A 15,104-nucleotide genomic window follows, 5' to 3' on the forward strand; every position below is an offset into this window, starting at 1 on the left:
ACCGACTAATAAAAGATGCATTGCCAAGAAAAGCAAATATAAGGTGTTTTTTTTAAAAAGCCAGTGAGTTTTTTCTACATTACTGGGATTTATTGAACATTTATTATGTGCCACGGACTGTATGAAGTATTTTACATTTGCCAACTCATTTAATCCTTGCCATATCCTGTGACAAAGTGCTACTGTTATCCACGTTTATCACATAAAAATACCAAGGCTCAGAAAGGTGGGATAAAAAACGCGGGAGAGAAAGAGTGCACTAAACCCCGTGCCGCACCATTTCTTTCAAGAATTAAGATTCTAGAGCTTTTGTTTTGTTGTTGTTTGAGACAGAGTCTTGTTCTGTCCAGCCCAGGCTAGAGTGCGGTGGAGGTGATCTCGGCACACCGCAACCTCTGCCTCCCTGGTTCAAGCAATTCTCCCGCCTCAGTCTCCCAAGTGGCTGGGATTACAGGCGCCCGCCACCACGCCTGGTAATTTTTTTCTATTTTTAGGAGAGACGAAATTTCACCATATTGGTCAGGCTGGTCATGAACTACTGACCTCAGGTGATCCGCCTGCCTCGGCCTCCCAAAGTGCTGGGATTACAGACGTGAACCACTGGGCCCGGCCTCTAGAGCTGTTTTGTTTTCTCTTTTGAGGCAGGGTCTATCACCTAGGCTGGAGTGTGGTGGCGTGATCTTGGTTCACGGCAATATCCACCTCCCTGAATCAAGTGATCCTCTCACCCCAGCCTCCCAAGTAAGTAGGACTATAGGTGCATGCCACCATGCTTTTTGAGGTTACAGTGAGCTATGATCACACCATTTAAATTTTTTGTAGAGATAAGGTCTCACTACATTGCCCAGGTTGGTCTTGAACCCATGGGCTCAAGCGATCCACCCACCTTGTCCTCCCAAAGTACTGGGATTGTTACAGGAGTGTGCCACAACATCCAGCCTCAGGCTGCTATTAAGGCTCTCAGATTAAGTTAAAGCACAAAACAGAACAACACCACAACACCAGCAAGACTCTAGGCTCAAGCAGTGTTACCGTCAAAAAAGTGAAGAAAATAGCTCTCAGTTACAAAATCCTATTTATATAAGATGGATCTTCCAAAATACCAGTGTGGAAAATATCTGGTTTTATACATTCAAGCACAAACTGGTGTGTCCTAAGACCTAGATTTTCTCTGAAAAGCAAAAATCCCTCACTTCAAAATCAAACTAACTTAATGGTATATTATCTTGAGGAGTAATAATCTAAAACTAGAAAACTAGCTTTCAATTTATGAAAAATTATTCCAACAAAAATTAATCAGTTATTTTATGTTAATAAAAATTAAGGACTGAGCACAGTGGCTCACACCTGTAATCCCAACACTTTGAAAGGCTGAGATGGGAAGACTGCCTAAAGCCAGGAGTTTGAGACTAGCCTTGGCAACAAAGCAAGATCCTGCCTCTACAAAAAATATAAAAATTAGCCAGCTTGGAGGCTCATGCCTATAATCCCAGCTACTCAGGAGGCTGAGGCGGGAGGATCGCTTGAGCCCAGGAGTTTGAGGTTGCAGTGAGCTATGATCACATCATTGCACTCCAGCCCAGAGTAAGGCCCTGTCTCAAAAATTAAGGTCATGAGCTGTCAAGTTAATAAAAATTAACTACTTTTATCCTTTTTAAAAACTGCCCTTTCACCCCCAAGGATCAGCACATTGATAAGTCCTACGTATATCTAGAGATTTCCACTACACATTTTCTATCATTTAAGAAAATTATTTTTGGGCTGGGTGCAGTGGCTCACATCTGCAATCCCAGCACTTTGGGAGGCTGAGGTGGGTGACTAGGTCAGGAGTTTAAGACCAGTCTGGCCAACATGGTGAAACCCCGTTTTTACTAAAAATACAAAAATTAGCTGGGCGTGGCAGCACACGCATATAAGTCTAGCTACTTGGGAGGCTGAGGCACCAGAATCCCTCGAACCCAGGACTAAGAGGTTGCAGTGATCTAAGATTGCAACACTGTACTCCGGCCTAGGCTCATAAAGGAAAAAAAAGAGAAAGAAAACTATTTTTGTACACATATCCAGCATAGAGACAAGTGAAATATTTTAGATTAGGTAACCTATATGAAGGAGAAAATGGATATAAGAGAACAATAGACCAGAGGTTAAAAAATCAGAATCAGGACCTTGGGCCCTGTACTAGTATTTCACCATCTTAGAAAAAAGTCAATTACCTTTTAGGGCTGGCTCTTAGTTGCCTCAGCAGTAAACAGCAGACAGTATTAGATGATTTCTTTTTTTTTTTTTAAGAGATGGCATTTCACCGTGTTGGCCAGGCTGGTTTTGAACTCCTGACCTCAGGTGATCGGCCCACCTCAGCCTCCCAAAGTGCTGGGATTACAGGCATGAGCCACTGTACCCGGCTGGTATTAAATGATTTCTAAAGTTCTTTATGCAACCAAATTTGTAGATAACTTGTCAGGCCCCCTTTTTCTTCCCTGTCTTTGTATTCAGTTAACTACTTACTGCATGCTGAACCTCAGGGTATGTCAGAGCTTCTAGAACACAGGTTTGAAAATGAGAGTGCGGAATGAGACGATTTTTCAAAACACTTCCCCAGACATTCCCATCCGAAGTGTCTAAGTCAGGGACCAGACACATGTTTTAGAAAGGGTGATTCCCACAAGGTCAGGAATTCAAGATCATCCTGGTCAACATGGTGAAATCCCGTCTCTATTAAAAATTAAAAAAAATTAACTGGGTGCAGGGGCGCATGCCTGTAATCCCAGCTACTAGGGAAACTGAGGCAGAATTGCTTGAACCTTGGAGGCAGAGAGCCAAGATCGTGCCACTGCACTTCAGCCTGGGCAACAGAGTGAGACTCCATCTCAAAAAAAAAAAAAAAAAAAAAAAAAAAGGATGATTCCGAAGAATAGCTGCAGTTCAAACTCTGTAAGAGGTTCTTGAGAAGAGGGCCAGAAAATGCCTGTCTGCCAACTACAGCCCTCAGTATTGAGTCTGCATCATTCCCAGGGAAAGGAAAAAATGGGGAAAACGGAGGAAGTATCAAACTGGAATGGCTCAGACCAAGCACAGCCTTCAGAGCCACGGCTACAGCTGGAAAACTCAGTGTGGCTACCCTAAATCCCACCAAGGTCCCTGCGGCACTAAGTACGTTTCCCACCATGAAAAGGTGGCCACTCTGTGTGAAATCTCTGGAATCTGGGGCTAAGATGGATCTGAAGAAATCAGTATGTCCTTGATCATCTCTGTTAATAGTTCTACATAGCAACATTTCCTACACTGCAGAAGATTCCTTAGCCTTCCCCCACCCAGTTTAAAAGCCTAAATATTTTCATTAGTAAATAATGCTAATTAAGAATTCTACTATAAAACTTCATTTTATCCTTAAAACATTTTTCCTTAACTCCTTTTAAATTCCAAATGAAAATGTGTTAAAAATCCAGACAGTTGACAGGGTGCAGTGGCTCACACCTGTAATCCCAGCACTTTGGGAGGCCAAGGTGGGCGGATCACAAGGTCAGGAGATCAAGATCATCCTGGCCAACATGGTGAAACCCTGTCTCTACTAAGACTATAAAAATTAGCTGGGTGTGGTGGCACACACCTATACTCCCAGCTACTCGGGAGACTGAGGCAGGAGAATCGCTTGACCTGGGGGGCAAAGGTTGCAGTGAGCCGAGATCATGTCACTGCATTGTAGTCTGGTGACACAGTGAGAATCCATCTCCAAAAAAAAAAAAAAAAAAAAAAAAAAAAATCCATACAGTTATTATGAGGGCTAAAAAAGTGTGTGCTAAAAGAATTTTTCATAAATAAGAAAAATGTTTAAAACATGGTATATGTTTAAATTATGAAAATAACCATACACAGTACATCTCATTTTTTAAAACAAATCTATATATGGGAAAACAACACAATGATAGGTATCAAAATGTTAACAATGGTTCTTTTTTGTTTTTGAGAAAAAATCTCACTCTGTCGCCCAGGCTGGAGCCCAGTGGCACGATCTCAGCTCATTGCAACCTCTGCCTCCGGGATACAAGCTACCTGAGTAGCTGAGACTACAGACATGCGCCACCATGGCTGGCTAATTTTTGTAATTTTAGTAGAGACAGGGCTTCGTCATGTTGGCCAGGCTGGTCTTGAACACCTGGCCTCAAGTGATCCACTTACCTTGGCCTCCCAAAGTGCTGGGATTACAGTTGTGAGCCACTGTACCCCACCGACAACAATTCTTTTTATAGCAGTGACTGTTAATTTTTTCTACTGTTTATCTATATTTCTAACATTGTATTTATAGTGAATACACATTACTTTTATTATATTATTATTTTTGAGACAGGGTCTCACTCTGTTGCCCAGGCTGGAGTGCAGTGGCACAATTCACTTTTATTTTGACTTTTAATTTTAAGGAATTAGAAAATACATAAAGTACAAAGTACACATGTATTGCTTTTATAATGTAAGTCAATTTAAGTTTACTTTAAAACTTAGCATTTTAGCTTCCAACCAACCAGCAGTTTATCATAAAACTGAACTAATTTCCTATCTTTTTTCAATTTAAGTGTATCTAAAAGATACAAGGAAAACAAGAAGAAAAATAACAAAGGAATTAGAGTAATCAAAATAATACGGCATTACTTTAATGGTTAATGTAATATAGAACTACTATCATTTTTGTTTTGGAAATGTGATTTTTAACCATGTGGTTACGTTTTTTATAAATCTGATAATGAGGACAGTTTCTTATTAATATATTATCTGATAATGAGGACAGTTTCTTATTAATATATTATTTTATAAAGAACAAGGTAGATTAAGGTTACATGTTTACTGTTTTAAAAATACTAAAGGAAAACCAAAAGGAACAATTCTAAAACATGGGTCTTCATTACCCAATTTTTATAAAGTCTTCTTACGTTCTTACAAATATTGATTTCAACCCTTAGTTAATCCTCTTATTGCTACTTTAAAATAGATGTCCATTTATTTTTTATTATTTTTTTTAGAGATGGTGTTTCACCATGTTGGTCAGGCTGTTCTCGAACTCCTAACCTCAAGTGATCCACCCACCTCGGCTTCCCAAAATGTTGGGATTACAGGCGTGAGCCACTGTGCCCAGCCAGCTTTCTAAAACATATGTGGTATAGAAGATTGTTATATAAGACACTTTCTTATTAAGATGATTAACCAGATGGCCAAGTATCTTCCTTGAAAAGAAAGTGCCAAGCCATCTAGCTAAGACTAAATAGGAAAGTCAACAATGACATTTTCAGGAGCAGAGCTGAAATACTGAAAAGAATGTTGTGTGTGAATACTGAAATTCCATTTAGATTCTTGAGGAAGTAGGTTTTGTTTAAACAACAACAACAACAAACTCCTAAAATGTTTTTCCTGGGTTAGTATCTTACATTCATTTGGAAGATTTCTTTAACTGAGATTTTCAACCAAGTACCCACAGAAAATGGTATTAAACCAAAGTCACTAATTTGTACTCTACGTTGAAAGGAGGCTCTTACGTTGAATTCAAGCTGATAATTCTTGGCAGAATAATTACAGTTCCTCTAGCTAGCTATGAAAATTCTAAAATAAACACAAATGTAATTAAATAATAAATGTTACATCATTTACAATGTAAGTGGCAAACTAAAAGGATTCTCAGGTATAATAATAGCAAAGATTTTATTCTGAAGAAAAAAAGCAAAATCCCAAAGGCCCACTGTGATGAAAGCTACTATGAAATGATGCCAGCATATTTTCACTACACTTTAAAATTAGCCAGTTAACAGGAATTTTGGAAAGCAATGTTATAGACACAAAATTTTAGAAAGGAAAGAAAAAAAGAAAAAAGAAAAGAAAACAAATTCTATCCCCAAAATAGTACTGATGACTAATTGGAATGTAATTTTTTTTTTTTTTTTTTTTTTAAAGATGGAGTCTCGCCCTGTTGCCAGGCTGGAGTGCAGTGGCATGATCTCGGCTCACTGCAACCTCCACCTCCTGGGTTCAAGTGATTCTCCTGCCTCAGCCTCCCAAGTAGCTGAGACTACAGGCATGCGCCACCACACCCAGCTAATTTTTGTATTTTTAATAGATGGGATTTCACCATGCTGGCTAGGATGGTCTTGATCTCTTGACCTTATGATCCGCCCCCCTGAGCCCCGGAAAGTGCTGGGATTACAGGCCTGAGCCACCGCACCTGACCTGGAATGTCATTTTTTTTTAAGGAACAAAATAATGACATTCTTAGCAACCTGGATGGGATTAGAGATCATCAGTCTAAGTGAAGTAATTCAGGAATGGAAAATTAAACATCATATGTTCTCCTCTGTAAGTGGGAGCTAAGCTATGAAGACATAAAGGCATAAGAATGATACAGTAGACTTTTGGGACTCAGGCTGAGGGTTGGCAAGGGATAAAAGCCTACACATTGCGTGCAGCGTACACTCCTCACATGATGGGTGCACCAAAATCTGAGAAATTACCACTAAAGAACATATCCAGCCGGGCATGGTGGCTCACGCCTGTAATCCCAGCACTATGGGAGGCCGAGGCAGGTGGATCACGAGGTAAAGGGATCAAGAACATCCTGGCCAACATGATAAAACCCTGTCTCTACTAAAAATACAAAACTTAGCCAGGCATGGTGGTGCGTGCCTGTAATCTCAGCTACTCCGGTGGCTGAGGCAGGTGAATCACTTGAACCCAGGAGGTAGAGGTTACAGTGAGCCAAGATCGTGCCACTGCACTTCAGCCTAGGCAACAGAGCAAGACTCCACCTCAAAAAACAAACAAACAAAAAAAAACAAAGAAAGTTTATGAATTTGTATTGTGGTGCATTCAAAGCCATCCTGGGCTGCATGTGGCCCACAGGCTGCTGCAGGTTGGACATGCTTGGTCTAAAGGAATCATAGCAAATCTGCTGCCTTTGCCAACTATTGGGTTAGGCTGGGTAACTGTGACCAATGAGCACGGAAAGGAAGTCTCCCAGGAGGCTTCCAGGAATGCTTGACTCATTCACATACAGATCAGAGTGAGAGGAAACACACCTAATCCTCCTGTTTCTGGATGAGATATGGTCATGTCTTCATATGACAGATACTTGGAACTGTGGCAGCAATCTTTTAACCATTAGGTGATAAACCCGAAGACCAAGCCACTAACTCAAGGATGGGGGAAGGAAAGAGCCTGAAAGAGCATGGGTTCCTGGCGACCTTGGTGAGCCACTGAGTATTCCTAAAAATACCCAATTTCCAGACTCCTCGTTAAATAATTTTTTTAAAAAAATCCCATGTGTGTAAGCTATTTTCAGCTGGCCTTCTGTTAACTTGCAATTCTGCCTGTAACATATTTGTTTCTTTAGTCAAGTCAAGCCTCAAAATAGTATAAACATAATCTCATTTTCATGTTATGTTAACTTTATACATATCATATATAACTACATATTGTAATACTAAATATTTTATTCTATAATATTTTAATGGGAAGTATTTTGAAAAGAATGAATCTATAACTTTATTAAGTGAAAGTACAAAGAACTTCTAGAATGGTGTTACCAAAATTATATTCTGGTTTTAGTTTTATCAACTAGCTGTGGGACCTTGAACAAATTACTGAACAGATTTAGGCCTCAATTTTCTAACCTATAGAAGGAAAGGGTTAGATCACTGATATGATCCTGTCCAATCCAAAGAACTGTACTCCTAATTTACTCTTTTAAGAGCTCTTCGAGGCCTTTGTGACAAACACTCATCTTTAATGAGTTCTATTAATAAGGATTTTTTTATGTGATGGCAACACTTTCCGTTATGCAACTGATTTATTAATTGCTAAGCAACTACCAACAGCTATTTCTAGACAAAAGTGACACATTAGTGGTGCCTTGCTAGAAAGCTGAAAGCCCAGTGCTTGGCATTTGCTCCTGCCAGTTCCCAATCATTTATAATAGCAGAAGGATGGCATTCTGTAGGTAAACACTCTAAATCCAAGGCCTCAAACTCATTTGCTGATTTAACTTCCTTGCCATGCAAAAGTCAGAAAGTACCAAATGCAAAACAACAGACTGTTATTCATACCATCCATTGGAACATCTGTTACACAAACACAAAAATCAAGAAGTGGATTAAGAGGAGGCGGCAGATCATTCAACTGCAAGGCTGATTTAAAAAAACATCAGCCTCAGCATTAAAAGCAATTTATTGTTAGTTCTGGAAAGGCAAAGGTGTCTTCCACTCTCACTGCAACTAACGATAAAGGCATATAAAATCCTTATCAGTTTAATTATCAAGGAGACAATATTTTCAGTGTAACATATTTTAAGACCTCTTAAAGCTTAGATATCAAAAAGCTTTACAATGGAAAACAGAGGCACAACTTTGTTCTACTTTTCAGAGGATATCTCCTAGAATGAAAATACTACTGGTTACTAAAACAGGCTACTGACACCTGTGCCAACACAACCACAGACTGACAATTAAATGTCAAAAAACAACATTTGGCCAGGTGCGGGAGGATCACTTGAGCTCAGGAGTTTGTGACCAGCCTGGGCAACATAGTGAGACCCCATCTCTATTACAAACACACACACACATTTTCCTATAAAACCAGAAACACCAATATAGGTAAAATCCTTATACAATGAACATGCAATACAACCACACTCACTGATGGTTACTTTCCTTTTTTTTTTTTTTTTGAGATGGACTCTTGTCCCCATTGTGCAGGCCGGAGTGCAGTGGCGTGATCTCAGCTCCCTGCAACTTCTACCTCCTGGGTTCAAGCAATTCTTCTTCCTCAGCCTCCCAAGTAGCTGGGATTACAGGTGTGCAACACCACGCCTGGCTAATTTTTTTTTTTTTTTTGTATTTTTAGTAGAGATGGGCGTTCACCATGTTGGCCAGGCTGGTCTCAAACTCCTGACCTCACATGATCCACCTGCCTCGGCCTCCCAAAGTGCTAGGATTACAGGCATGAGCCACCGCGCCTGGCCTCTTCAATTAATATAATGCTAAAACCATACGTCCAAGCTGCAGAGTTCAGATGCCAGAGTTGATGCATGACCATCATGTAATGAACCTATTTATTCACGCCAGGACTTACTTCAAAAAAAGGATTTGAGTCTGAAATGGAATGAACTAGCAGAAGAAACTCAACTGGACAGGGCGGAAGTGGCATGCTTACACAAGATTTTTACTCTCATTCTCATGCTTAGCTTCTAGATTCTGTGATATGCTTTATTTTAAAGGCCAGTTTAAAGATGAGTTGAACTGAGATAACTGGTCTGTTTAAGATGTGACAGGAAGACAAACCTAGAAGAATAACTGCTATTTGAAGACAACAAAAGCATAAAGGGAGCACCAGCGGCTCAGCAGGGCAGGTATTCTGTCCACCTACCACGCTGACTGCATAGTCAAATTCTTTAGCTATAGAGTGACCAGCAAAAGGAAGGAAACACAGCAATTCCACTTGTAGAAATTTATCCTAAGGAAAAAACTAGGGAAGTGCACAAAGATTCAGCTCAAGAATATTCACTGCAGCTCTGAAGAACAGAGGATGGGTCAAACATGTTATGCTATAGCTATCTAGAGGCAAAGCATTAAAGTAATGAAAACTAATGATGAATTTATGTGTTTAATGACATGCAAAGATGTCACATGCAAAGATGAAACACTGGTAAGTGCAAAAGCAGTCTACTAAAACATATAAACTATAGGATCCCATTTTTTAAAAAATCTGTATATAAGTAGAGATAGGCATATTTATATTTATTCATAGAATTCTAGAAGTATAAGAACCAACTGTGGGAAGATCCTGAGTGCTTTTTTATTTTTGTTTGTTTGTTTGTTTTGAGATGGAGTCTTGCTCTGTTGCCCAGGCTGGAGTGCAGCAGCACGTGATCTCAGCTCACCGCAACCTCCACCTCCCAGGTTCAAGCGATTCTCCTGCCTCAGCCTCCTGAGTAGCTGGGATTACAGGTGTGTGCCACCAGGCCCAGCTAATTTTTTGTATTTTTAGTAGAGATGGGGATTCACCAGGCTGGTCTCGAATTCCTGAACTCAGGTGATCCACCTGCCTCGGCTTTCCAAAGTGCGGGGATTACAAGTGTGAGCCACGGGGCCTGGCCATGAGTGCTTTTATATTTCCCGTTTTTATTTAGCTGTAATCCCTAATTTTGCTTTTCTATGATAAACATCTATCAGTTTTATAATAGAAAAAAAACGTTTTATGGGCAGAGATACAGAAAGCCTTTAATATTTTGGGATATTCATTAGATATCATTTACTATAAAGGGAAAATAAAGATCTGCTTTAACAGGTCATTTTAGCAATATGACATAGCTTTGTTACATGGAGCTGTGGTTTATAATACAACAACTAACATAATTTCACCTATAGAGAAATTTGCACAAATACTGAAACTATTGACATGAGAGAATAAGAGATACTTACGGCTGAGTGAAGTCACGAGTGATGAAATCAGAACTCTTGAAAAGTAGAAAGATGTCGCTGAGGGACTGACATTTCAGAGAACTATTCATTGCTATCCAATACGCATCCTAAAGAATGAAGCACATGCTATTTAGTCTGTATTCCGCATTGGCTGCTATGAAAGCTCAGGCCTATAAACAAAATCAATCATGCATATCACCCTCAAGGGTTTAAAGAAAAAAGTCAAGTAAATTTTAGCAGGCCAGGCGCAGTGGCTCACACCTGCAATCTCAGCACTTTGGGAGGCCAAAGCAGGCAGATCACTTGAGGTCAGGAGTTCAAGATCAGCCTGGCCAACATGGTAAAACCACGTCTCTACTAAAAACACAAAAAATTGCCAGGCATGGTGGTGGGTGCCTGTAATCCCAGCTACTTGGGAGGCTGAGGCAGGAGAATTGCTTGAACTCAGGAGGCAGAGGTTACAACGAGCCGAGATCGTGCAACTGCACTCCAGCCTGGGGAACAAAGAACAAAAGTCCATCTAAAAAAAAAATTTAATGGTACTGTCAAAGGTTAAATTATGCTTAACAACTAAGAGTGCCAGCATTGCATTTCAGACACTCAGCTACGAACACTGAGATGCCAGCGTCCTCACATTTCAGCCCAGGCCTAGGTACTTCTCAATGCTTTTCTTACTGATAATAAAAGAGAGGGGAATGAAGTATCAGAAACTTTGACATTTTGGCTACAAGATTAAGGTGGTAAAGAAATAGCCTGACCAGCTACTCTCCAAGAAAACAGGTATCAATTTCCTTCCTGCCTGTTTCTGGGGAGTGACAGCCAAACACCTGAACTTTGACGGCTGGAGCAGTTACATCCCACGTCTATCAAATCTGGGAGAGAAGGAGGTGGGATATCCTGAACCACTACAACTTTAAATGGTGAATATCTCACACATATCAACAAAAGATGGGAAGGCAAAGGCAAAAGAGGAACAAAGCTCAGTGGAACATGCCTAAAAATTATAGAATAATTAAGTCATTTTAAAAACATGCCTCTCCTATAGACATATCAGACACAGGACATAATATAATTTTGAGAAAATTAATAACTGCAAACCAATATCCAATTATTCACACTACATGGAAGAAAAGTACTAAAATACTGGAAAACAGCTCCCTCTGGGGAGTAGGAAATGGTGAAGTAACACGTGTCAGGACCTGCTGATTTTCACAGCAAGCTTCCAAATCTATTTGAAATTTTAAATTCTTTACACATATAGTATAATTAATTTTAGAAGTAAAAACAAAAAGTAAAAAATTAGATTAAGTACAAATTATCATTCATTTTGGAATTAAAAAAAAAGGCATGAGATAATTTTTGAAAATGCAAATAGGTCTCTGATTCCTTAAATAAGCTTTGCTGACATAAAACTGTTTTCTATTGGATTAAAACAACTAAAGGATTTTTCCACAAGCCTTAACTTTCATAAAAATCTTGTCAATGCAATAAAACACAAAAAAACAAAAAAAGAAAAAAAAATCTTGTCAATGCAGTATTAAAATAATAGGACACAATTGAAGGAAATATCAGTTGAGTTCTCCAATCACTCTATTTCCATAGCCTATGACACTTTTGTTTTTATTACTTTTCTACAGAGAAAAACTTCTCCATTAAACTGAACAGCCATAGTTTTGAAAAGGGCAGAATATGAATTTCCTCAGAATTCTAAAATAATCAGTGGCACAAGAGGTGGAAACTACCTTTTGGCAGAACACATAGTATTTCACAGACCCAAGAAGGTGTACAGCAAAATCAGGAAGGTAAATTAGTAGAGGGAAATTAATAAAAAATTCCACAGTATTTCTCCTAGAACCAGGAATACAATTAGATCCTCTGTAGGGATATGAAATGAAATAGCAAAACAAAAAATATTCAAACAGTAGGAGAATTACTTATATGTTCCTACCCTTGGGGCACTCCAGTTAAGCTTAGGAAAGACACTGCCCCCGAGGGAATTGATAGCTTCCTGGACTTTAGTGTCAAACTCAGGAAATTCTGGTGCCTATAGAGAGAGAAGAAATCATTGGGCACATCAATATCATCATAGTATGTATGGAAAACAAGATCAAAATCTCAAGGTTATAGTTTAGGGTATTAAAAACAGAATTTAGAATACAAACTACTATCAGAATTCCTGAACCCAGTTAAATAAAATCAGTGATCAAGTACATTTACCAAAAAGAGAAATAACCAGCTGCTTAAAATGACATTTGCCAATCAAAGCCTGCAAAGCTGAAATGACAGATGTCACTAGGCTTCTGAGGATGTGAGGAAGAAATGAATGGTTCTCTGTATACCAACATAAAATCAATACTCATCAAGTGAGAAGAGACAGGTGGAATATCACCTGTAGCTACACTCCAGCTGTCAGAAGTAACATCCCCATTTGAAGAACCAGAAGCCCTTCCACTGGCAGGAAGAGTCTCAGACATACAGTAACCCCAAAAGCCATGGAGAGAATGAAAAATAAATAATGTAGTAAACTATTTAAACACTGCTATTTCCAGACAAGTTTTAAAACAAGCAAAATCAAAATCTGAACGTTGGTCAAATTAAAACATTCTTTCCGTTTTGGGTGATTTTAAAAATGCATATTTTATATGAGCAAATGACCAAAACATTCTGTGTGTCTGTTTCAACCTGGAAGTGAATAGAAACACTGCTGTTTAACAGGAACTTAAGCCTGATGCCATTATGCCCTGCCTTGAGCCTAGGTCACTACCACAGGAGCCTATGGACATAAGCTAGAAAAAAAGGTAAGTAAGGAGGCATCAAGAGACATAAAAAACAAAAACTAAGATTCTCCACACAGTCATTAATTATCATTATGACCTGTAAAGAGGACTGCTGCCCCCTATCGGGCAACTACAAGTTCTGAAAAAAATCCGGTAATCAACTTCTTCCACAGCAAAAAAAAAAAAAAGACAGAGTACATCTTGAATGAACTAAACTACACATTCCAAGATTACATCAAACAGTTATATAGATCCCCAAGATCTAACCCAGTTATGTGAGAGAAAAAGTGTCACAAGAATCTAAGAAAAGACCAAATAAATGAGTTTTAAAACATGGTCATACATCCCCCAAAACGAGAAACAGCTTTGAGCAAAAGGTTAGGGAATAAAGAAGATAGCTTAAGGCCCATTAGGCTGCCTCTCTTTCTGTTACAGATAAATCTGACCTCTAGACTGGTTAACAACAGTATCTTTTAATTACTTAATAGGCTGCCCCTTATCTTCCCCTAGATGATGAAATGAGACTAGAGTAGTTTAGAGAGGCTTTCAAAATGAACAGCAGCACTCGAGTCCTTTATTTTCCATTCCTCTCTCCCCATCCAAAGCAATTACAATTTATGTGAGGCCAGTAATTTCCTTATAATGGCCTGAAGCAGCTGTGTTGGCTTCCCTACCACTCTAGCCATAAACCCCACTTCTCTAAGATCAGCACTGGCAGTATTTCCTATAAATGGCATTGTTGCACAAACTTAACAACATGAAAGGATTCAACCTTCAAAGACAAAGCAATTTAATTTTCCTATCCCATAAAACTTGACATCTTAGGGTTACTTTATATGTATGCCTTTCAAAAGATGTGGTCAGTTCCCTCAAATCCTCAAAATTACTCAACTTTAGGATAACCTGCCATAAGAATCTTAAAACAAATTTAAATTATAAAAAGTTTATGCACAGTCTAAAGTGGAAGACTATGTACTGTTTACAAACAGCAGAACCTTCTAGGTTTTCTGTTTTTAGCCAGGTCTGTGAGCTACTTTACAATATGGCAAATTCTGGGTAAGTGATAGTGACATGAAGTAATTTTTATGGACATGAAATTTCTATCTCATCTGGAAGAGGTCTAATTGTCTTTTCTCCCATACTGCAGGGAGGCAAAACCAGTTTTGCCTCATTAACATACTCATTTCAATATTTCTGATCTATATCTTTTCTTTGGATTCTCTTCTGAACCAGTTCTAACATCTGTCTGGTTCCCTCATGAGTTAAACATCTTCAACATGCATTGAAGAGTTTCATATCTGTATGAGACTCATGATTTTACCATTTTCTATAAATTATCTATCAAAATCAGGAACTAACACTGACACAATACAGATCTTATTCAAAATGTGCCAATTGCCCTTATAAGGTCTTTTATAGAAAAAAAAATCGACACATTTCTTCTGGTCCAGGCATCCAGTCTAGAATCGTGGACTAAATCTAGTTGTCAGGTCTCTTTAATATTCTTCCATCTGCAGCAGTTCCTCTGTCTGTTGTTCTTAGCATCTACAACCTTGGCATTTTTGAAAAGTTCAGGGCAATTACTCTATCCAATTTCTAAAAGTTGAGTCTGCTGGATGTCTCCTCCCAAGTAGACTCGGGTTGTGCAGCTGTGACAGCTGACATCCTTCCCATGCATCGTGTCAGGAGGCATGCCTGACAGGTCTGTCCCGTCACTGCCAAGGCTAATGCTGATAACCCGGCTGCCAGGTCTTTCCAGTGTAACATTACTATTTTTCTTTGTGCAAATAGTAAGTAATTTGGGTAAAGATACTTTGAGAAGATGAAATATCCTTTCTCACTGTATATTCATCCACTAGTTTTAGTATCTATTTAA

At 39.0% G+C, this 15,104-nt stretch overlaps 1 protein-coding gene across 2 annotated transcripts in view; it reads right to left on the reverse strand.

The window, feature by feature from the left end:
* CDC123 (cell division cycle 123) overlaps positions 1–15,104 on the reverse strand; it is a 50,002-nt gene that overhangs the window by 23,228 nt on the left and 11,670 nt on the right. The window contains exons 5-6 of one of the 2 annotated variants that reach the window (XM_032244061.1): positions 12,400–12,495; positions 10,452–10,558 (exon numbers count right to left, since the gene is read on the reverse strand). In XM_032244061.1, the coding sequence (XP_032099952.1) occupies positions 10,452–10,558; positions 12,400–12,495 (203 nt within the window). The remainder of the gene's footprint in view (positions 1–10,451; positions 10,559–12,399; positions 12,496–15,104) is intronic. The other variant, XM_032244062.1, reaches the window with a different exon arrangement.

Source organism: Sapajus apella, unplaced genomic scaffold, assembly GCF_009761245.1.
Source record: "Sapajus apella isolate SASKATOON/1434 unplaced genomic scaffold, GSC_monkey_1.0 scaffold53, whole genome shotgun sequence".
NCBI lineage: Eukaryota > Metazoa > Chordata > Mammalia > Primates > Cebidae > Sapajus > Sapajus apella.